We start from the raw sequence: 25,178 nt of genomic DNA on the forward strand, positions 1-25,178 counted from the left end.
TCTTGAACTCCTGACATCAGGTAATCTGCCCACCTCAGCCCCCCAAAGTGCTGGGATTACAGGTGTGAGCCACCATGCCTGGCCCAATTATGTGTTTAAAAGAAGTTGTTAGGGGTATGCTAGAAAATCTCTGTAGGAGTAGGAGCAACCTTTGGAGATGGAGAATTATTGATTCCTTAAATAAATGGGAATTATTCGTTTGGTAGAAAGAAGTTGGGAGTCCCTGGAACCTGTTTTTTTATTATTATTATTATTATTATTATTATTATTATTTATTATTATTATTATTTTTTAAGAGATGAGGCCTCACTTGTTGCCCAGGCTGGATTAGAACTGCTAGGCTCAAGTTATCTTCCACCCTAGTCTCTCCTGAGTAGCAGGGACTATAGGCCTTTTTTGTTTTTTGTTTTTTTAAATGAAGGAAATTAGAAGTGGAGGGTGTTCTCCTGTGAATAATTTCTATTTATAGGAAGTAATTTTTCTCTAACTGGTACCTGGCTAACTTGTAAAGGTTCTTTGGCATTGGCAGAGTGAGCTATATTTAGACTACAAAAAGAAAACCTCTAATAATGTGCACTTAAGCCTTATTACCTTTCAGAAGCATAAATGACAGCATGAGAAGATAAAAGGATGAAAGAAGTGATACAGCATTGGGGTAAAGAGCAGAGGCTTTGGAGAGAGAGTGGTAGAACTGGATTTGAATTTTGTCACTACCATATAGCAGTTGTGTGGCCTTGGCAAGTTACCTTTATGTCTAAATCTGTTTTTTTGTCTGTTAAATGGGCGTAAAAAGTTTTGCAAGGGTCAAATGGAATCATGTCTGTGAAGTATTTGGCACAGTGACTCGTTTGTGCATAGTGAATATTATGTACTATTACTGTGATGATTTCCTAGGTCCAGATATCAGAATTCATCCATGGATCCTTAGAATCCATTATAACATGTTTGACATGCCATGTTATCATTATAATCAAATTAGTGTAGGATAGGTAGATTTGTGAGTAACTTGTGAGTAAGTAGAATTGTAAGTTCTGCTTTTAGTTTTCCCATAGGATTTCAAGTGCAACCAGAAAAGGAAAAAAAGCAGGTCCAGGCTGAAGTTGCTATTTACTTCACAATGTCATTTTTATTTCAGAAGATAGGATTATCGATCTGCTGAGCAATTATCAAACGCTAGATATATTAGATTCTTTAAAAGTAATTTTATTCAGTCTCTGCAATCTAAGGCAGAATAATTTGACCAAGTTCATAATGTGTTAGGAACTTGTAGAGAAATGGTAGGAACTATAAGGAATTTGAACTCCTCTTTCATTCCAAATCATGTCCTCTATCGTTGTATTTATAGTGCCTCTCTCTTAACATGGGGAACTGTAAAAATCCTCAGTGCTCAGGCCATAACACAGACCACTTAAATATGTTTCTAGAGGTGAGACCCAAGCATGAGTATAAAGTTCTCCAGGTGATTTCATTGTTAGATTCAGAAATATTGACCTGGTTCAATGCCTAGAACAGAGTAGACATTCAATAAATGTTTCACTTTTGAAAGAATAGATCCCTTGCTACCTCTCTGCTCTGTTGTAGTTTTTTTCCAGTATTATAGTCAACCAGGAGCTTTTATATCAAGTTTTTAAAAGGAGATTTGTATCATACTTTGTAGATATTCTCCAATCAGCCCCATAGCATATTCAGGAACATGTCTGGCAGGAGGTAATGTTTTGCTGCTGATAGAATTCTGAATTTCCTCCATTACCAGGAAGAAGAATAGGTTAGAAATTTGGGACAGCTTGGAATTTCTTTCTTGTATTCCATCCAAGGTTGACGACATAAATTGTGAATAGATACTTACTGATTTATTTTGTTTTAGAATAATTTTTCGTTTTATAATAATACATGATCAAAAATAAAAAGATAGTAAGGAATAGAGATTGAAAAATTTTCCTCTCATTTCCCAATCATACTTTCCTTTCCAAGATACCATAAATGTTATATCAGTATCCTTCCAGAGATGTTGAAAACATACATAAACGCTTAACATATATTTCACAATTTTACCCAAGTGATAGCATGCATATCGTGTTCATCTTGGAGTTATATATATGAATCTTGGAATTATATATTCATATATAAATATTTTTATTAATATATTCATTTTTACAACTAGTGTTTTTCTTTTTTTTTTTTTTTTTTTTTGAGACGGAGTCTCGCTCTGTCGCCCAGGCTGGAGTGCAGTGGCCGGATCTTAGCTCACTGCAAGCTCCGCCTCCCGGGTTTACGCCATTCTCCTGCTTCAGCCTCCCGAGTAGCTGGGACTCCAGGCGCCCGCCACCTCGCCCGGCTAGTTTTTTGTATTTTTTAGTAGAGAGGGGGTTTCACCGGGTTAGCCAGGATGTTCTCGAACTCCTGACCTCGTGATCCTCCCGTCTCGGCCTCCAAAGTGCTGGGATTAACTAGTGTTTTTCTATCTACTACAATTTATTTTCATCAGTTCCCCTATTGAGGGATATTAGATTTTTTCCAACTTTCCTCTATTACAAACGATGTTGCATTGAATACTTAACACTTCTGTGTGAGCAGTTCTTCAGATAAATTCCTTTAAGTTCAAGGTATTGATATTGTCAGTTTGCCTTCCATGGAGGTTGTATATTGATTGTTTGGGAATGACAAGGAAGCATGAAAGAGTATGGAGAATTAAATGTGTAAAGGAGTAATAGTGACCAAGACTATTGACTGTTGACTGAGGTAGGAATGATATTAATGATATTAAAGTCAGCAAGGTGAAAAATGAGCAGGTTTTGTGTGTATATGAACACAGAATTTATTTGTGATTAAAATATACTAAAGAATTTTGAAAAATCCTAAAATTTTTACTCTTAAATCTATGTTTAGATTTAAATACATTTAAAAATACTTATTTAAATGCATTTACATTAGTGTGTAATACAATACATTAAATACATTCTTATTTAAATACATGTTTAATATGATACTTTGTGATGAATTCTTTATATTTTTAAGAGAAAATACGTTTGCTGTTTTCATTACCGACTTAAATTTAGCGTTTATTGACCAAGATTTTATCTCTTTATGCATAATTTTTTCTTGAAATGTCTCTCTCTTTTTTTTTTTTCAGCCCTGGAAGAAAGCGGGACTTTTCCCCTGTTCCTTGGAGTCAGTATTTTGAGTCCATGGAAGATGTAGAAGTAGAGAATGAAACTGGCAAGGATATATCCTTTGCAAAATGGCTTATTCTTTAGTGAGCTTATGATGTTGTCTAAGTTAAAAGACTTGTGTAGTTTCTAAAATGTTCTTTATTCCTGAACTTATTTCACCTTATTCCTCACTTGTTCTTTATGGAATATTGCCTGTAAGTCCATGCCAGTATCTTTCTTGGCTGTAATTGTCTAATGCTTGGAGAAGGGATTAAGAATTAAATTCTTGAAACTGATAAACTGTCTTAGGGGCCCAGGGGAAGGTTTCATGAGTCAAGTGAGTTGAACTAGTTTCGTTTCTAGAATCCAGGGGCTATGTCCTTACGAGGGCAAAGGGACTATATATATATTTTTTTCATTGAACAAAATGGTCACATGGGCTTCATGCTTCAAACAGAGGGTTGGTGTCTCAGAAATGTCTACTTACATCTCTTACATTTGGCAGTCTGCAGTTTTGCATGTAAGTTTCTAGCAGTATTACTGTGATTAAATAATGAAAAACTTCAGTGAGCAAAAACATAGATGTTTTATCTTTAACTATTCATACACTTTTCGAGTTTACAAGAGTGGTTCAGAGGGTCCAGTCCTGCTCCTTCTGCATGGAGGAGGTCATTCTGCCCTTTCTTGGGCTGTGTTCACGGTAAGTAGGTTGTTGATAGTACAAGTTAATGTTAGCACTTTTGAAGTAATTAAAGTATAGGGACAAATCTTGGAAGTTAACACATTCTATTTGGGAAGCAAGAATTGCTATTCCAGGCATACACACAGACTGGGTAGTATGTTCTTCAGTATGTCTGAAGAACAAAGAGAAGGTTGGAGGTTTTATAAAAAGGAGAAATGTTATATATTGTTCTTTGAGAAAGTTCATTGGCACTAGTAAAGGTCTGGGGAGAAAAAGAAAAGATAGGGAGTGAAGGAAAATGTGAAGGAGAAATTTAAAAATGTTAAAAAAAAAGGTTTCGGAAGCTGGAAAGTTCTGTTAGATAAGTAACTGCAATGAGTAAAACTAGTCTTAGGGTCACAGCAGGTTGTTTCAGTAGCTATTAGATAACACTGGTTTCATATTCTAGCAGGCAGTTTCAGCAGCCAGGCTTGCAGAGAATTACTTACATTCTTGCAGCAATGTCATGTGCCCTGAGTACTTTTTCTCCCTGGCCTCTCAACTCTGTTTTAATGGGATAAGACAAGAATAACCCAATTTGTGTAAACTTCCATAGTGCAATCATTGTTTACTTCTGGATGAATTTGACTAGCCTACCTCTTCATTTTATGTAGAGAAGCAGACATTTTATTTAGGTGCTTTAGATAATGTCTATCACTTTGTCTCCCATATAGAGCGTATGTAATACTTTGCACATGGAGGTACCTCAAGAATTTGGAAAATGTTTCTTCCTTTTTGAAATGATTCTTTATATTTTAATGGTGCTTGTTAGCTACAAGGAAGTAAATAATATTTGGCTAATGATACTGTGGTCTAGAGTAGAAGATACGTGTCTGTGTGAATGCTGTCAATTATAGATCTTCCTAATACCCTTGACCGGAGTGGGACAGCCCATGTGCAAGGAGAGATACTGCTAAGTAAGATACTAGCAACATCTGTGTTTAAAATGAAGTTGTCATCTCGTGTATGTGTCAAGCAGATATGCATCCTCTGTTTACCACTAGAGAGTCTGAAGGACAGAAAATGAGAGCAAGTGGGAATGCAGCACTAGACACCTGGAGCCAGATGGCTGTGGAGTTGAGGAAGTCCCTGAACATAGCACTTTGTTCCTGGCAGCGGGGATTACTGGGGTTAAGTTTAACTCTCATCTTGTCTCTTCTTTTAGACTATGAATTCCTTGAAAATAGGGATAACTTCTGTCTTATTCTTTTTTTCCCCAAATGGCTTGAAACAGTTCTTTAAACATAGGCACATATTCAACCGCTGATTAGCTGATTTGGCCCTTGTCTTGTTTGCTACTTTTGTAGGATAAATTGTGTGACTTGTCCATAAGTACCAGGTTCTCTCATGTCTCTGGACCAGTACTGTCCACTAGAAATACTGTGCAAACCACATATATCATTTTAAATTTCTTAGTAGACACTTTAATAGATAAAAAGAAATTAATTTTAATGTACATATATTTAACTATTGTATCCACAATATCACTTCAATGTGTGGAAGTAATTATATTGATTACCTAATCAATATAAAAATTATTATTGAGATATTTACATCTATTTTTATACTGTAAATTTGAAAATTTTATACTTACAGCACATCTCAGTTTGGGCTAGCCACATTTCAAATCATAGCTTTAGTCATTTACTTCGCAAATAGATTGCAAAGTTTTTTGGAGGCAAATTCCATGGCTTATTATGCCCAGCACATATTGTACGCTCGAAAAATTTTATGTATGTATTTATTTTTTAAGAGACAGAATCCTGCTATGTTGCCCAGGCTGGACATGAACTTCTAGGCTTATGAGTAATTTTCTTCCATCTTTCTATTTTCTAGGTGTTCAGTGAAATGTTTATTACTTTCATAATTTAAAGATTGTTTTTTCTTTTATTGGAAACTATTTTCAAGGAAAAAGGTCATACTCACTTCTGGATCTGACAAGTTTGGCAAACTGAAACTTTTCCAGAGAAGAGCAATCAAGATGAGAATACTTTAAACAATAGCATTTAAGGAACAGTTGAAGGAACTGAAAGGGGTTTGCCTGAAGAAAAGAAAGACTTGGGAGACATAATATTTGCTTTCAGTTGTATTTTTGTATGTATTTTTAAGACAGGATCTCAGTTTGTCGCCCAGGATACTGTACAGTGGCACAATCATAGCTCACTACAGCCTCAACTCCTGGGCTCAAGTGATCCTCCCACCTCAGCCTCCCAAGTAGCTAGGACTACAGGTGTGCACCACCATTCCCGGCTAATTTTTAATTTTTTTGTAGAGACAGGGTCTCACTGTGTTCCCCAGGGTGGTGTCAAACTCCTGGCCTCAAGCACTCTTCCTCCCTTGGCCTTGCAAAGTGCTGAGAATTACAGGCATGAGCCACCAAGCCTGCCCTTATATAAGAAAAAAAGCAGCCACATTTTTTAAACATTTACTCTGTGCCAGGTACTATGCTAAGTGCTTAAGTGGATTATCCCATTTAATTTTTCTGTAATACTGTGAGATTAGGCAGATAAGGACTGAAATTTAGAGAAGTTACAGAGCCAGTGACAGCATGAAAACTCATACTTGTTCTGACTCCAGTGTGCATATTTCTTTGAAGACTGCTTTTATGCCGCCTAAGAGGAAAGATTCAGGGCAGAAACTATAGAGACCTATTTTTGACACACATAGGCAGAAATTCTAAAGATTAGGACTATTACAAAGCAACCCAGGTCCTCAGCAGAGGAAAAGCAAGCATCATTTCACTGAAAGGATGTAATTGTGAATGTATTCTTCCAAGTTCCTTCTTGTCCATAATTCTATAAAATCCTTAATCCTGAGTAGAACTCCTTTTCCATCTAAATGTTTTGTGGTTTGGGAGGGGAAATCCCCCAAATCCAGATTCACCAGAAGTTCTATTACCTATCAAGAGAAAGCATTTATACCTTGGCTTTAGTAACAGAAACAAACAACCATAAAGCACTTGAGAAACTTTTATCTATAACCACTTTTGTGGATCTATCAAAGGGATATAACTATTAGAAGAAAATTATGCTGTTTTATAGGATAGTCTTTAAATATCTAGAAGATTAATTTTTGAACCTTTTATTCCTTGTTTATATTCAATAGGTTAGTGATTGTAGTTGCCGCTTCAGTAGTTAAGTTTATCGTATATAGTGGGTAATAATGTATACAAAAAATACAGCAAACATTTTAAGAAACTTTTGTCTCAGACTAGGTTTTGAATGTCAAAGCAGCTTAATCTATCTGAATTTTAGATAGATGGGTATAATACCTCCTAGTTAATGGGGTGGTTGTGAAAATTCAACAAAAGATATAAGGTTCTTGGTGAAGTGCTTGACTCATAAGCACTCAGTTGTTAGGTGAGTTTGCAGCAAGATACAAAGGTAATGCAGAGGAAGGAGTGATTAACTTGTGGTAGATGAGGGGTCTACAAGGAAAGTTTCATAAGAGAGGACATCTGAAATGGTTTTTAAGACTAAATAGAAGTTGGATTAGCAGGGAAGGCATGCCAAGAAAAGGTAAGCACACAGGCATTGAAGAGTGTAACAGTGAAGTTTGTTTTGGAAATTACAAGTAGCTTGGCTATAGTTTGAGTAGAGTTGAGGTTGTAGTTGTATAATGTATGATGAGGGTGGGGAGCAGGGAAAGAGGTGACTAGAGAGATCACTGGAGCAAAATTATATACCTATATATATACCTTGTATACCTAGCTAGGGAATTGTACCTTTAGTTTCCTTTTACTTCTGGGTAACAGTAGAGGGAGCTATTTTTGTTTGCTTTTGTTTTTGAGACAAGGTCTCACTCTGTCACCCAGGCTGGAGTACAGTGACGCAATCCTGGCTCACTGCAACCTTGACCTCCTGGGCTCAAGTGATCTTCCCGCCTCAGCCTCGTGAGTAGCTGGGACCACGGGTGCGCACTGTCACACTCAGCTATTTTTATTTTTTATAGAGAGGGAATCCCACTATATTGCCCAGGTTGGTCTTGAACACCTGGCCTCAAGCAATCCTCCTGCCTCAGCCTCTCAAAGTGCTGGGTTTACAGGCATGAGCTACTGTGTCTGGCCATGGGAGCTATTTTTAAACACATTTCCCCCACCCACATCCGCATTAAGCATATTTTAGGTATATCAAAATTATGGAGGGAGTATAGAAAGCATGTTTTGCTTGACACACATTCACACTGTAAAATTCTGGTAAGTAAAGTATCTTGATACACGTTTACCTGACTGTAATTGAGTACTACTGTTTTAGACAATAGGAAGCTATTGAAGAGCTTTAGAAAAATCAAAATACTAGTATAGATGATTGATTGGGCAGGAAACCACAGTGGAGGCAGGGAGACTAGTTAGAAGGCTATTCTTATATTACTCAATTCTAAATATTTGACGTCTTATGGAGTATTAATTTCTCTTGAAAAGGAGGAAGTTCATTTACATTTTCCACCATGTAAAAAACCACTTAGGATAATACTGTTTTAAGCTATTTGATTTATTTATGAAGGTATTATTAGTCTAATACCAAAACCAGGCAATGATAATACAGGAAAACTAAGCCAGTCTCACTTATAAAATAGATACAGAAGTGGGGCATAGTGGCACATACCTATAGTCCCAGCTACTTGGGAAGCTCAGGTGGGAGGAGTGCTTGAGCCCAGAAGTTTGAGGTTGTAGCGAGCCAAGATCATGCTACTGCACTCCAGCCTGGGTGACAGAACAAGACCCCATCTCATTTATACATACATACATACATACTTATTCACTTGCTTATTCACCTAATCCTAAGGAAAATAACAGCAGATTGATAGCATGGTAAAATAATAATACACTGTGACCAGGTAGGTTTTGTTCAAGGAATGCAAGAATATCTCAGCATTAGAAAATCTTATCAGTATGATTCACCTCTTACCTCACTTGATGCCGCAAAAGGACTTGATAAACTATAACATCCCCTCATATTGAAAACTCTTGGCAACTAGGAATAGATGAAAAACTTCCTAAAGATTATAAAATTGATACAGAAACTAGAAAATTGCATAAATATCATACTTAGTGGTAAAACAGACACATTGACACATTCCTTTTAAACTCAGGGATAAGACATGTGCTGTGGTTTGGATATTTGACCCCTCTAAATCTTAGTCAAAATTTGATCCCTAATGTTGGAGTTGAGGCCTAATGGGAAGTGTTTAGGTCATGGGAGTGGATCCTTCATGAATGGCTTGGTGCCATTCTCATGGTAATGAGTGAGTTCTTACTCTCCTACTTCCAAGAGTTATTTAACAAGATCTGACATCTCCCTCCCTTCTTTCTGCTTCCACTTTTTTGCCACATGACCTTTGCACCTGCCAGCTACCCTTAGCCTTCCACCATGAGTGGAAGCAGCATGATGCACTCAGCAGCAGGAGCAGATGCTGGTGCGGTACTTTTATACGGCTTGCAGAACTGTGACCCAAATAAACTTCTTTTCCTTATAAATTACTCAGGCTCACATTACATAATGGTAAAGGGATCAATTCAACAGGAAGAGCTAACTATCCTAAATATATATGCGCCCAATACAGGAGCACCCAGATTCATAAAGCAAGTCCTTAGAGACTTACAAAGAGACTTAGACTCCCATACATTAATAATGGGAGACTTCAACACCCCACTGTCAACATTAGACAGATCAACGAGACAGAAAGTTAACAAGGATATCCAGGAATTGAACTCAACTCTGCACCAAGCAGACCTAATACACATCTACAGAACTCTCCACCCCAAATCAACAGAATATACATTCTTCTCAGCACCACATCGCACTTATTCCAAAATTGACCACATAGTTGAAAGTAAAGCACTCCTCAGCAAATGTAAAAGAACAGAAATTATAACAAACTGTCTCTCAGACCACAGTGCAATCAAACTAGAACTCAGGACTAAGAAAATCAATCAAAACTGCTCAACTACATGGAAACTGAACAGCCTGCTCCTGAATGACTGCTGGGTACATAACAAAATGAAGGCAGAAATAAAGATGTTCTTTGAAACCAATGAGAACAAAGATACAACATACCAGAATCTCTGGGACACATTTAAAGCAGTGTGTAGAGGGAAATTTATAGCACTAAATGCCCACAAGAGAAAGCTGGAAAGATCTAAAATTGACACCCTAACATCACAAGTAAAAGAACTAGAGAAGCAAGAGCAAACACATTCGAAAGCTAGCAGAAGGCAAGAAATAACTAAGATCAGAGCAGAACTGAAGGAGACAGAGACACAAAAAACCCTCTAAAAAATCAATGAATCCAGGAGCTGGTTTTTTTAAGAGATCAACAAGCAAGACTAATAAAGAAGAAAAGAGAGAAGAATCAAATAGACGCAATAAAAAATGATAAAGGGGATATCACCACCGACCCCACAGAAATACAAACTACCATCAGAGAATACTATAAACACCTCTGCGCAAATAAACTAGAAAACCTAGAAGAAATGGATAATTACCTGGACGCTTACACTCTCCCAAGACTAAACCAGGAAGAAGTTGAATCCCTGAATAGACCAATAGCAGGCTCTGAAATTGAGGCAATAATTAATAGCCTACCAACCAAAAAGTCCAGGACCAGATGAATTCACAGCCGAATTTTACCGGAGGTACAAGGAGGAGCTGGTACCATTCCTTCTGAAACTATTCCAATCAATAGAAAAAGAGGGAATCCTCCCTAACTCATTTTACGAGGCCAACGTCATCTTGATACCAAAGCCTAGCAGAGACACAACAAAAAAAGAGAATTTTAGACTAATATCCCTGATGAACATCGATGTAAAAATCCTCAATAAAATACTGGCAAACCGAATCCAGCAGCACATCAAAAAGCTTATCCACCATGATTAAGTGGGCTTCATCCCTGGGATGCAAGGCTGGTTCAACATACACAAACCAATAAACATAATCCAGCATATAAACAGACAAAGACAAAAACCACATGATTATCTCAATAGATGCAGAAAAGACCTTTGACAAAATTCAACAGCCCTTCGTGCTAAAAACGCTCAATAAATTCGGTATTGATGGAACATATCTCAAAATAATAAGAGCTATTTATGACAGACCCATAGCCAATATCATACTGAATGGGCAAAAACTGGAAGCATTCCCTTTGAAAACTGGCACAAGACAGGGATGCCCTCTCTCACCACTCCTATTCAACATAGTGTTGGAAGTTCTGGCTAGAGCAATCAGGCAAGAGAAAGAAATAAAGGGTATTCAGTTAGGAAAAGAAGAAGTCAAATTGTCCCTGTTTGCAGATGACATGATTGTATATTTAGAAAACCCCGTTGTCTCAGCCCAAAATCTCCTTAAGCTGATAAGCAACTTCAGCAAAGTCTCAGGCTACAAAATTAATGTGCAAAAATCACAAGCATTCTTATACACCAGTAACAGACAGAGAGCCAAATCATGAATGAACTTCCATTCACAATTGCTTCAAAGAGAATAAAATACCTAGGAATCCAACTTACAAGGGATGTAAAGGACCTCTTCAAGGAGAACTACAAACCACCACTCAGTGAAATAGAAGAGGACACAAACAAATGGAAGAATATACCATGCTCATGGATAGGAATAATCAATATCATGAAAATGGCCATACTGCCCAAGATAATTTATAGATTCCATGCCATTCCCATCAAGCTACCAATGAGTTTCTTCACAGAATTGGAAAAAACTGCTTTAAAGTTCATATGGAGCCAAAAAAGAGCCCGCATTGCCAAGACAATCCTAAATCAAAAAAAGCTGGAGGCATCACGCTACCTGACTTCAAACTATACTACAAGCCTAGAGTAACCAAAACAGCATGGTACTGGTACCAAAACAGAGATATAGACCAATGGAACAGAACAGAGCCCTCAGAAATAATACCACATGTCTACAGCCATCTGATCTTTGACAAACCTGAGAAAAACAAGAAATGGGGAAAGGATTCCCTATTTAATAAGTGGTGCTGGGAAAATTGGCTAGCCATAAGTAGAAAGCTGAAACTGGATCCTTTCCTTACTCCTTATACGAAAATTAATTCAAGATGGATTAGAGACTTAAATGTTAGACCTAAAACCATAAAAACTCTAGAAGAAAACCTAGGTAATACCATTCAGGACAGAGGCATGGGCAAGGACTTCATGTCTAAAACACCAAAAGCAACAGCAACAAAAGCCAAAATTGACAAATGGGATCTAATTAAACTAAAGAGCTTCTGCACAGCAAAAGAAACTACCATCAGAGTGAACAGGCAACCTACAGAATGGGAGAAAATTTTTGCGATCTACTCATCTGACAAAGGACTAATATCCAGAACCTACAAAGAACTCAAACAAATTTACGAGAAAAAAACAACCCCATCAAAAAGGGGGAAAGGATATGAACAGACATTTCTCAAGAGAAGACATACGTACAGCCAACAGGCATATGAAAAAATGCTTATCATCACTTGCCATCAGAGAAATGCAAATCAAAACCACAATGAGATACCATCTCACACCAGTTAGAATGGCAATCATTAAAAAGTCAGGAAACAACAGGTGCTGGAGAGGATGTGGAGAAACAGGAACACTTTTACAGTGTTGGTGGGATTGTAAATTGGTTCAACCATTGTGGAAAACAGTATGGCAATTCCTCAAGGATCTAGAACTAGGAATACCATATGACCCAGCCCTCGCATTACTGGGTATATACCCAAAGGATTATAAATCATGCTGCTATAAAGACACATGCACACGTATGTTTATTGCAGCACTATCACAATAGCAAAGACTTGGAATCAACCCAGATGTCCATCAGTGACAGACTGGATTAAGAAAATGTGGCACATATACACCATGGAATACTATGCAGCCATAAAAAAGGATGAGTTTGTGTCCTTTGTAGGGACATGGATGCAGCTGGAAACCATCATTCTCAGCAAACTATCGCAAGAACAGAAAACCAAACGCCACATGTTCTCACTCATAGGTGGGAACTGAACAATGAGATCACTTGGACTCGGGAAGGGGAACATCACACACCGGGGCCTTTTATGGGGAGGGGGGAGGAGGGAGGGATTGCATTGGGAGTTATACCTGATGTAAATGACCAGTTGATGGGTGCTGACGAGTTGATGGGTGCAGCACACCAACATGGCACAAGTATACATATGTAACAAACCTGCACGTTGTGCACATGTACCCTAGAACTTAAAGTATAATAAAAAATAAATAAATAAAATAAAAAAATAAATTACTCAGGCTCAGATATTTCTTTATAGCAGCATAAATGGACTAAGACAGTAAGGGTGCAATTTTCAGTGTTATATTGGAGTTTCTAGTCAATACAATAAAGACAAGTTTTAAAGATTTGAAAAAAATTGCTAGAACAGTTATTATGTGAAGATATTCTGTCTCTAGAAAATCAAGAATATCAACTGACAAACTACTGGTTAAGCAGTAGTTTACAAAGGTGATGTTTAAAAATCTGTTTTTTCTAAAATTAGCACTTAGCAGATCTGGAAATGTAATAGGAAAAGTGGTCCTATTCATAAAAGCAACAAAATATAAAATACTTGGGAATAGACTTTATTTTTTAATTGTAAGACATTTATGAAGAAAATAAAATGTCACAGAAGAATTTAAAGGAAAATCTGAATAGGGAAATAAGTTATGTTCCTGTATGAATCTAGCCAAACTGGCTAATATCCCAGTGGGATTTTTTCACGAGAGTTAATTAAACAAACTGAAATTCACGCAGAGTAATAAATGCCTAGGAATAACCAAGATAATTTTGAAAAAGAGCAAGAAAAAGAGCAATCTAGTCTTTCAAATATCAAAACATAAGTCTATCAGTTAATAGTCCGGTATTGGCAGAAAGAATAAAGAAATAAGCCCACGTATAAAAAGGAATTTAATACACAATGAAAATGACAATACAAATGAATTAAAGGGCTGAATTTAAAAAACAAATCTTAAGAAAATTCAGATACAACCTTAAGGCAGGCCTTTTTAAACTTAGCCAAAAGAAGTAAAAGCCATAAATAAAAGATTAATTTGACTTTACCAAAACAAAAACTTCTAGACAAAATACCTTAAAGTTAAAACACAAGCTATGTGTTAGATAAAAAATATTTCATATATGTGCAATACAAACTATAAGCAAAGGGTTAATATTTTCATTATATTAAAAAGAAGAAAAAACTACAAAGCAGTAAGAAAAAAGATAATCCACAAGAAAAATGGGCAAGAGATAAGTGTTAGTTCACAGAAGAACTATGGATAATGGATAAACTTATAAAAATGGGACTACCTTACTATTAGCAAAATATAAAGTAAAATAAAAGAATAACACTTTTGAGAGGGGCAACAGAGCAAGATGTTGAAATAGAAGCCTCCACTTATTGTCTTCCCCACAGGAACACCAAATTGAACAAATGTTCACATAAAAAATCACCTTCATAAGAACCAAAAATCAGGTGAATGATTACAGTACCTAGATCTGTCTTCATATCACTTAAAGAGACACTGAAGAGGATAGAAAAGACAGTCTTGAATTACTGACACCACCCCTTCCCCATCCGCTGGCAGTGGTTGCATGGAATGGAGAGAGAATCTATGTGCTTGGGAGAGGGAGAGCACAGTGATTGTGTGACTTTGCATTGGAACTCAGTGCTGCCCTGTCACAGCAGAAAGCAACACTGGGCAGGGCTCAGTCAGTTTCCACAGAGGGAGGATTTAGACCAGCCTTAGCCAGAGGGGAATTACCCATTCCAGTGTTCTGAATTTGAGTTCTGGAAAGCCTTTCCACTCAAGCTAAAGGGTTCTGGGGTCCTAAATAAACTTGAAAAGCAGACTAGGCCACAAGGACTGCAATTCCTGGGCAAGTCCTGGTGCTGTGCTGGTCTTGGAGCCAGTGGACTTGAGCAGCACATAACCTTGTGAGACACCAGGGGCAGCCGGGGCAGTGCTTGTGCCATCCCTCCCCCAACCTCAGGTCTCGGAGCAGCTTGCAGCTCTGGGAGAGACTCCTTCCTTCTGCTTGAAAAGAGGAGAGGAAAGAGTAAAAAGGAGTTTGTTTTGCAACTTGGATACCAGCTCAGCTATAGTAGGATAAGGTACCAGGCAGAGTACCAAGGCCGATTCCAGGCCCTAATTCCCAGACAGCATGACACATACTGAGCTAGAAGGGAACACCCAGTCCTGGCAGGATTCATCACCTGCTGACGAAAGAGCCCCTGGGTCTTGAATAATCAGCAACGGTATTCAGACAGTACTTGCTGTGGTCCTGAGGTAAGACTCAGAGATGTGCTGGCTTCAGGTATGACCCAACACATTCCCAGCTGTGGTGGCTATAAGGAAGGACTCTTTATGATTGAGAAAAGGAGAGGGAAGGATAAAGAAGATTTCATGTTGCAGTTAGTTACCAGTGGGGTAGATCTCGGACCGCATTTCTGGACCTACCCTGGGCCAGAGGGGAGCCCACTGCCCTGAAGAGCCAGTCCCAGGCCTGTCAGCATTCACCATAAGGTGACTGAAGAGCTCTTATGCCATGAATAAACACTGGTGGTAGCCAGGCAGTACTTGACATGGGCCTGGGGTAGTGGTAGCCATAGGGAAAGACTATGCTTGTGGAAAGGGTAGGGAAGAGTAGGAAGGACTTTGTCTTGTGACTTGGATGCTAGCTCAGCTGCAGTATAATAGAGCACCAGGTAGATTCTTAAGGTTTTCAGCTCTAAGCCCTAACTCCTGGATGGCATCTCTGGACTCACCTGGAACCAAGGGGCAACCCACTGACCTGAAGGGAAGGACAGAAGCCTGGCTGGCTTTGCCACCAGCTGATTATGGAGCTCTAGGGCCTTGAGTGAACATACATAGCCAGGCAGTGGTTACTGTAGGCCTTGGGTGAGTCCCAGTGCTGTGATGGCTTCAGGTCTGACCCAGCACAGTACTAGTGCTGGTGGCCACAGGGGTACTTGTGTCACTCCACCCTGAGCTCCAGGAAACTCAGCACAGAGAGGGACCCCATTCATTTGGGAGAATATGAAGGAAGAGAGTAAGAATCTCTGCCTGGTAATCCAGAGAATTCTTCCAGATCTTATCCAACACCATCAAAATAATACCTCTGTGAGTCTGCAAGAGCTAGGGGTTTGGGGTGCCCCCTAATGCAGATGTGGCTTCAGTGACCAAAAACTTAGATCACAATGCCCAAGTTTCTTTGAATACCTGGAAAGCTTTCGCAGGAAGAATGGGTACAAACATACAATAAATACCTAACTCTTCAATGCCCAATCACTGATCAACATTTACAAACATCAAGACTGTCTAGGAAAATATGACTTCACCACATGAACTAAGGCACCAGGGACCAATCCCAGAGAGACAGAGATATGTGACCTTTCAGACAGAATTCAAAATAGCTATTTTGAGGAAACTCAACAAAATTCGAGATAACAGAAAAGGAATTCAGAAAATTTATCAGGTAAATTTAACAAAGCAATTGAAATAATTAAAAAGAACAGAAATTCTGGAGTTGAAAAATGCAGTTGATGTAACAAAGAATGTGTCAGAGTCTCAACATAGTTGATGAGGCAGAAGTAAGAATTAGTGAGCTTGAAGACAGGTTATTTGAAAATACACAAAGGAGACAAAATAAAAAGAATAAAATAAAAATGCAGCACACCGACAATAGAAAATAGCCTCAAAAGGGCAAATTTAAGAGTTACTGGTCTTAAAGAGGAGGTAGAGAGAGAGATTGGCATAGAAAATTTATTCAAAGAGTTAATAACAGAACTTCCCAAACCTAGAGAAACATATCAGTATTCAAATACCAGAAGGTTATACAACACGAAGCAGATTTAACCCAAATAAGACTCTCAAGGCATTTAATAATCAAACTCCCAAAGGTCAAAGACAGAGAAAGAATTCTAAAAGCAGAAAGAGAAAAGAAACAAATAATATACAATGGAGCTCCAGTGCATCTGGAAGCAGACTTCTCAGTGAAAACCTCACAGGCCAGGAGAGAGTGGCATAACATATTTAAAATCCTGGAAAAAAACAAAAAAACAAAAAAACAAAAAAACTTTCACACTAAAATAGCGTATCCAGTCAAAATATCCTTCAAACATGAAAAGACTTTCCCAGACACACAAAAGCTGGAGGATTTCATCAACACCAGACTTACAAGAAATGCTAAAGATAGTTCTTTTATCTGAAAGAAAAGGACTTTAATCTGAAACAAAAGGACATTAATGAACACTAAGAAATCATCTGAAGGTGCAAAACTCACTGATAAGTACACAGAATAACATTGTTGTGTATAAACTACCCATATCTTGAGTAGAAAGACTAAAAGAGGAACCAATCAAAAATATTAACTATGACAACTTTTCAAGACATAAACGGCACAATAATATATAAATAGAAACAATAGCTAAAAACAGGTTGGGCATGGTAGCTTACACCTGTAATCCCAGCACTTTGGGTGGCCAAGGTGGACAGATTGCTTGAGTCCAGGAATTTGAGACCAGCCTGGTCTCAGTGAGACTGCATCTCTACAAAAAAAAGCAAAAAATTGACCAAGTGTAGTGGTGTGTGCCTGTAGACCCAGCTACTTGGGAGGCTGAGGTGGGAGGATTGCTTGAGCTGGGAGGCAGTGGTTGTAATGAGCTGAGATCATACTACTGCACTCCAGCCTAGGCAACAGTGTGAGACCCTGTCTTAAAAAAGAAAAAAGAAAAGAAGTAGAGACAACAAACATTGAAAAGTGGAGTGCTGAAGTTAAAATGTAGAGTTTGTATTGGTTTTCTCTATGCTTGTTTGTTAGTTTGTTTATGAAATCAGTTTTAAATTGTCACCACTTTACAGTAATGGGTTATGATACTATTTGCAAGCAAACTCAAGCCAAAAACATACAACAGATACACAAAAAATAAAAAAGCAAGATATTTAAACATACCACCAGAGAAAAACACCTGCAGTAAAGGAAGACAGGAAAGAAGGCAGAGAAGACCACAAAACAACCAGAAAACAAAGTCACAGGAATAAGTCCTTATTAATAATAATGTTGAATATAAATGGACTAAACTCTCCAATCAAAAGACATGGAGTGGTTGAATGGATACAAAAACAAGGTCCACTGACCTTTTGCCTACTAGAAGCACTCTTTATCTATAAAGACACATATAAACTGAAAATAAAGTGAGGGACAAAGATATTCCATGCTGATGCAAACTAAAAAAGAGCGGGAGTAGCTATATGTATATCAGACAAAATAGATTTCAAGACAAAAACTATAAAAAGAGGCAAAGGTCATTATATAATGATAAGGGGGTCAATTCAGCAAGAGGATATAAGTTATACATATATATGCACCCAACACTGGAACACCCAAATAGGTAAAGCAAATATTAGAGTTAAAGAAGGAGAGATGGACCTCAATACAATAAGAGCTGGAGACTTCAATACCCCACTTTCAGCACTGGATAATCGAGATAGAAGATCAACAAAAAAAATTTACCTAATCTGCACTATATGTCAAATGGACCTAATAGTTACCTACAGAACACTTCATCCATCAGCTGCAGAATACACATTCTTCTCCTCAACACATGGATCATTCTCAAGGATGGACCATGTTAGGCCATAAAACAAGTCTTGGATAACATTCAAAAAATTGAAATTATATCAAGTATATTTTCTGACCACAATGGAATAAAACTAGTAATCAATAAGAGGAGGAATTTTGGATACTATACAAACACATGGAAAATAAACAGTATGCTCCTAAATGACCAGTTTGTCAATGAAATTAAGATGGAAATTTTAAAATTTCTTGCAACAAATGATAATGGAAACATAACATACCAAAGCCTGTGAGATACAGTGAAAGCCATACTAAGAGGAAAGTGTATAGCTATAAGAGCCTACATCAAGAATGTAGAAAACCCTCAAATAACCAATCCAACGATGCATCCTAAAGAATTAGAAGAGCAAGAGCAAACCAAACCCAAAATTAGCAGGAGACCAGAAATAATAAAGATCAGAGCAGAAATAAATGAAATCAAAACAAAAAAGTAAAAAAGATCAACAAAATAAAAAGTTGTTTTTTGAAAACATAAAATTGACAAACCTTTAGCTAGACTGAAAAAAAAGAAAGAAGACTCAAATAAATAAAATCAGATGAAAAAGGAGACCTTACACCTGATACCACAGAAATTCAAAGGATTACTAGAGGATACTATGAGCAACTATATGCCAATAAGTTGGAAAATCTAGAAGAAATGGATAAATTTCTAGACAGATACATCCTATGAAGGTTGAACCATGAAGAAATCCAAAACCTGAACAGACAAATAACAAATAATGAAATCCAAGCTGTAATAAAAATCTCCTAGTAAAGAAAAAATGGGACCTGATGGCCTCACTGCTGAATTTTACCAAACATTTAAAAAAGAAATAACACCAGTCCTACTCAAACTATTCTGAAAAATAGAGGAGGAGGGAATACTTCCAGACTCCTTCTATGAGGCTAGTTACCCTAATACCAAAACCAGACAGACAAAAACAAAAACTACAGGCCAATATCCCTGCTGAACATTGATGCAGAAATCATCAGCAAAATACTAGCAAACCAAATTCAACAACACATTACAAAGATTATTCAGGCTGGGCACAGTGGTTCGTGTCTGTAATCCCAGCACTTTGGGAGGCTGAGGCAGGTGGATCACCTGAGGTCAGGAGTTCAAGATCAGCCTGGCCAACATGGTGAAACCCTGTCTCTTCTAAAAATACAAAAATTAGCCAGGCATGGTGGTGCACACTTCTAATTCCAGCTACTCAAGAGGCAGAGGTGGGAGGATTGCCTGAACTTGGGAAATGGAGGTTGCAGGAAGCCAGGATCATGCCACTGCCCTCTATCCTGGGTGACAGAGCAAGGCTCCTTCTCAAAAAAAAAAGAAAAAGAAAAAGATTATTCGTTATGATCAAGTGGGATTTATCCTGGGATGCGAGGATGGTTCAGCATATGCAAATCAATCAATGTGATACATCATATCAACAGAATGAAGGACAAAAACCATATGAACATTTCAATTGATGCTGGAAAAGCATTTGATAAAATTCAACATCCTTTCGTGATTTAAAAAAACAAAAAACTTAAACTGGGTATAGAAGGAATGTAACACAATAAAAGCCATATACGATAGACCTGCAGCTTGTATCATACTAAAAGGATGATAAATGAAAAGTTGAAAGCTTTCTTCTGAGATCTGGAAAATGGCAAGGATACTCACTTTCATCACTGTTATTCAGCATAGTACTGGAAGTCTTAACTAGAGCAATCAAACAACAGAAAGAAAGAAGGGGCATCCAAATTGGAAAGGAAAAAGTAAATTATCCTATTTTGCAGATGATATGAACTTATATTTAGAAAATCCTAAAGACTCCACCAAAAAACTGTTAGAACTGATCAATTTAATAAAGTTACAGGATAAAAAATTGATATACAAAATACAAAAATTAGTAGTGTTTTTATATGCCAACAGCGAACAATCTGAAAAATCAAGAAAGTAACCCTATTTACAGTAGGTACAAATAAAATACCTAGGAATTAACCAAAGAAGTGAAATACAATGAAATGTATAAAACACTGATGAAAGAAATTAAAGAGGACACAAAAAAGGGTAAGATATTCCATGTTCATGGATTGGAAGAATCAACATTGTTAAAATGTCCATAACACCCAAAACAATCTACAGATGCAACACAATCCCTATCAAAAATACCAATGATATTCTTCACAAAAATGAAACAGTTCTGAAACTTACATAGAACTACAAAAGACCCAGAATAGCCAAAGCTATCCTGATAGAAAAGAACAAAACTGGAGAAATAACATTACCTGACTTCAGATTATACCACAGAGTTATAACAACCAAAACAGCATGGTACTGCCATAAAAACAGATGCATAGACCGATGGAACAGAATCGAGAACCCAGAAACAAATCCATACATCTATAGTGAACTCATTTTCAACAGAGGTGCTAAGAACATACGTTGGGGCAAGGACAGTTTCTTTAACAAATGGTGCTGGGAAAACTGGATATCCATATACAGAAGAATGAAACGAAACCCCTATCTCTTGCCATATACAAAAATCAACTAAAGATAGGAACAGCTCCAGTCTCCAACTCCCAGCGCGAGCGACACAGAAGACCGGTGATTTCTGCATTTCCAACTGAGGTACTGGGTTCATCTCACTGGGGAGTGCCGGACGATCGGTGCTGGTCAGCTGCTGCAGCCCGACCAGCGAGAGCTGAAGCAGGGCGAGGCATCGCCTCACCTGGGAAGCGCAAGGGGGAAGGGAATCCCTTTTCCTAGCCAGGGGAACTGAGACACACAACACCTGGAAAATCGGGTAACTCCCACCCCAATACTGCGCTTTAAGCAATCAGGCACACCAGGAGATCATATCCCACACCTGGCCGGGAGGGTCCCACACCCACGGAGCCTCCCTCATTGCTAGCACAGCAGTCTGCAATATCGCAGCAAGGCAGCAACGAGGCTGGGGGAGGGGCGCCCGCCATTGCTGAGGCTTAAGTAGGTAAACAAAGCTGCTGGGAAGCTCGAACTGGGTGGAGCTCACAGCAGCTCAAGGAAACCTGCCTGTCTCTGTAGACTCCACCTCTGGGGACAGGGCACAGTAAAAATAACAAAAACAGCAGAAACCTCTGCAGACGCAAACGACTCTGTCTGACAGCTTTGAAGAGAGCAGTGGATCTCCCAACACGGAGGTTGAGATCTGAGAAGGGACAGACTGCCTGCTCAAGTGGGTCCCTGACCCCTGAGTAGCCTAACTGGGAGACATCCCCCACTAGGGGCAGTCTGACACCCCACACCTCACAGGGTGGAGTACACCCCTGAGAGGAAGCTTCCAAAGCAAGAATCAGACAGGTACACTCGCTGTTCAGAAATATTCTATCTTCTGCAGCCTCTGCTTCTGATACCCAGACAAACAGGGTCTGGAGTGGACCTCAAGCAATCTCCAACAGACCTACAGCTGAGGGTCCTGACTGTTAGAAGGAAAACTATCAAACAGGAAGGACACCTACACCAAAACCCCATCAGTACATCACCATCATCAAAGACCAGAGGCAGATAAAACCACAAAGATGGGGAAAAAGCAGGGCAGAAAAGCTGGAAATTCCAAAAATAAGAGCGCATCTCCCCCGGCAAAGGAGCGCAGCTCATCGCCAGCAACGGATCAAAGCTGGACGGAGAATGACTTTGACGAGATGAGAGAAGAAGGCTTCAGTCCATCAAACTTCTCAGAGCTAAAGGAGGAATTACATACCCAGCGCAAAGAAACTAAAAATCTTGAAAAAAAAGTGGAAGAATTGATGGCTAGAGTAATTAATGCAGAGAAGGTCCTAAACGAAATGAAAGAGATGAAAACCATGACACGAGAAATACGTGACAAATGCACAAGCTTCAGTAACCGACTCGATCAACTGGAAGAAAGAGTATCAGCGATTGAGGATCAAACGAATGAAATGAAGCGAGAAGAGAAACCAAAATAAAAAAGAAGAAAAAGAAATGAACAAAGCCTGCAAGAAGTATGGGATTATGTAAAAAGACCAAATCTACGTCTGATTGGGGTGCCTGAAAATGAGGGGGAAGATGGAACCAAGTTGGAAAACACTCTTCAGGATATCATCCAGGAGAACTTCCCCAACCTAGTAGGGCAGGCCAACATTCAAATCCAGGAAATACAGAGAACGCCACAAAGATACTCCTCGAGAAAGCAACTCCAAGACACATAATTGCCAGATTCACCAAAGTTGAAATGAAGGAAAAAATCTTAAGGGCAGCCAGAGAGAAAGGTCGGGTTACCCACAAAGGGAAGCCCATCAGACTAACAGCAGATCTCTCAGCAGAAACTCTACAAGCCAGAAGAGAGTGGGGGCCAATATTCAACATTCTTAAAGAAAAGAATTTTAAACCCAGAATTTCATATCCAGCCAAACTAAGTTTCGTAAGTGAAGGAGAAATAAAATCCTTTACAGATAAGCAAATGCTTAGAGATTTTTCACCACTAGGCCTGCCTTACAAGAGACCCTGAAGGAATCACTAAACGTGGAAAGGAACAACTGGTACCAGCCATTGCAAAAATATGCCAAAATGTAAAGACCATCGAGGCTAGGAAGAAACTGCATCAACTAACAAGCAAAATAACCAGTTAATATCATAATGGCAGGATCAAGTTCACACATAACAATATTAACCTTAAATGTAAATGGACTAAATGCTCCAATTAAAAGACATAGACTGGCAAACTGGATAAAGAGTCAAGACCCATCAGTCTGCTGTATTCAAGAGACCCATCTCACACGCAGAGACATACATAGGCTCAAAATAAAGGGATGGAGGAAGATTTACCAAGCAAATGGAGACCAAAAAAAAGCAGGGGTTGCAATACTAGTCTCTGATAAAACAGACTTTAAACCATCAAAGATCAAAAGAGACAAAGAAGGCCATTACATAATGGTAAAGGGATCAATTCAACAGGAAGAGCTAACTATCCTAAATATATATGCACCCAATACAGGAGCACCCAGATTCATAAAGCAAGTCCTTAGAGACTTACAAAGAGACTTAGACTCCCATACAATAATAATGGGAGACTTCAGCACTCCACTGTCAACATTAGACAGATCAACGAGACAGAAAGTTAACAAGGATATCCAGGAATTGAACTCATCTCTGCAGCAAGCAGACCTAATAGACATCTATAGAACTCTCCACCCCAAATCAACAGAATATACATTCTTCTCAGCACCACATCGTACTTACTCCAAAATTGACCACGTAATTGGAAGTAAAGCACTCCTCAGCAAATGTAAAAGAACAGAAATTATAACGAACTGTCTCTCAGACCACAGTGCAATCAAACTAGAACTCAGGACTAAGAAAATCAATCAAAACCGCTCAACTACATGGAAACTGAACAACCTGCTCCTGAATGACTACTGGGTACATAACGAAATGAAGGCAGAAATAAAGATGTTCTTTGAAACCAATGAGAACAAAGATACAACATACCAGAATCTCTGGGACACATTTAAAGCAGTGTGTAGAGGGAAATTTATAGCACTAAATGCCCACAAGAGAAAGCAGGAAAGATCTAAAATTGACACTCTAACATCGCAATTGAAAGAACTAGAGAAGCAAGAGCAAACACATTCGAAAGCTAGCAGAAGGCAAGAAATAACTAAGATCAGAGCAGAACTGAAGGAGATAGAGACACAAAAAACCCTCCAAAAAATCAATGAATCCAGGAGTTGGTTTTTTGAAAAGATCAACAAAATTGACAGACCACTAGCAAGACTAATAAAGAAGAAAAGAGAGAAGAATCAAATCGACGCAATTAAAAATGATAAAGGGGATATCACCACCGACCCCACAGAAATACAAACTACCATCAGAGAATACTATAAACACCTCTACGCAAATAAACTGGAAAATCTAGAAGAAATGGATAATTTCCTGGACACTTACACTCTTCCAAGACTAAACCAGGAAGAAGTTGAATCCCTGAATAGACCAATAGCAGGCTCTGAAATTGAGGCAATAATTAATAGCCTACCAACCAAAAAAAGTCCAGGACCAGATGGATTCACAGCTGAATTCTACCAGAGGTACAAGGAGGAGTTGGTACCATTCCTTCTGAAACTATTCCAATCAATAGAAAAAGAGGGAATCCTCCCTAACTCATTTTATGAGGCCAACATCATCCTGATACCAAAGCCTGGCAGAGACACAACAAAAAAAGAGAATTTTAGACCAATATCCCTGATGAACATCGATGTAAAAATCCTCAATAAAATACTGGCAAACCGGATTCAGCAACACATCAAAAAGCTTATCCACCATGATCAAGTGGGCTTCATCCCTGGGATGCAAGGCTGGTTCAACATTCGCAAATCAATAAACATAATCCAGCATATAAACAGAACCAAAGACAAGAACCACATGATTATCTCAATAGATGCAGAAAAGGCTTTTGACAAAATTCAACAGCCCTTCATGCAAAAAACGCTCAATAAATTCGGTATTGATGGAACGTACCTCAAAATAATAAGAGCTATTTATGACAAACCCACAGCCAATATCATACTGAATGGGCAAAAACTGGAAGCATTCCCTTTGAAAACTGGCACAAGACAGGGATGCCCTCTCTCACCACTCCTATTCAACATAGTGTTGGAAGTTCTGGCTAGGGCAATTAGGCAAGAGAAAGAAATAAAGGG

General features: G+C 38.4%; 1 protein-coding gene across 4 annotated transcripts in view; it reads left to right on the top strand.

Moving 5' to 3' along the window:
* PPME1 (protein phosphatase methylesterase 1) overlaps nucleotides 1-25,178 on the top strand; it is a 90,354-nt gene that overhangs the window by 29,153 nt on the left and 36,023 nt on the right. For all 4 annotated transcript variants that reach the window (XM_005579066.3, XM_045370247.2, XM_005579063.5 and 1 more), the window contains exons 2-3: nucleotides 3,131-3,224; nucleotides 3,757-3,849. In XM_005579066.3, coding sequence (XP_005579123.1) covers nucleotides 3,131-3,224; nucleotides 3,757-3,849 — 187 coding nt within the window. The remainder of the gene's footprint in view (nucleotides 1-3,130; nucleotides 3,225-3,756; nucleotides 3,850-25,178) is intronic.

The sequence above is a fragment of the Macaca fascicularis genome, chromosome 14, assembly GCF_037993035.2.
Source record: "Macaca fascicularis isolate 582-1 chromosome 14, T2T-MFA8v1.1".
Classification (NCBI taxonomy): domain Eukaryota; kingdom Metazoa; phylum Chordata; class Mammalia; order Primates; family Cercopithecidae; genus Macaca; species Macaca fascicularis.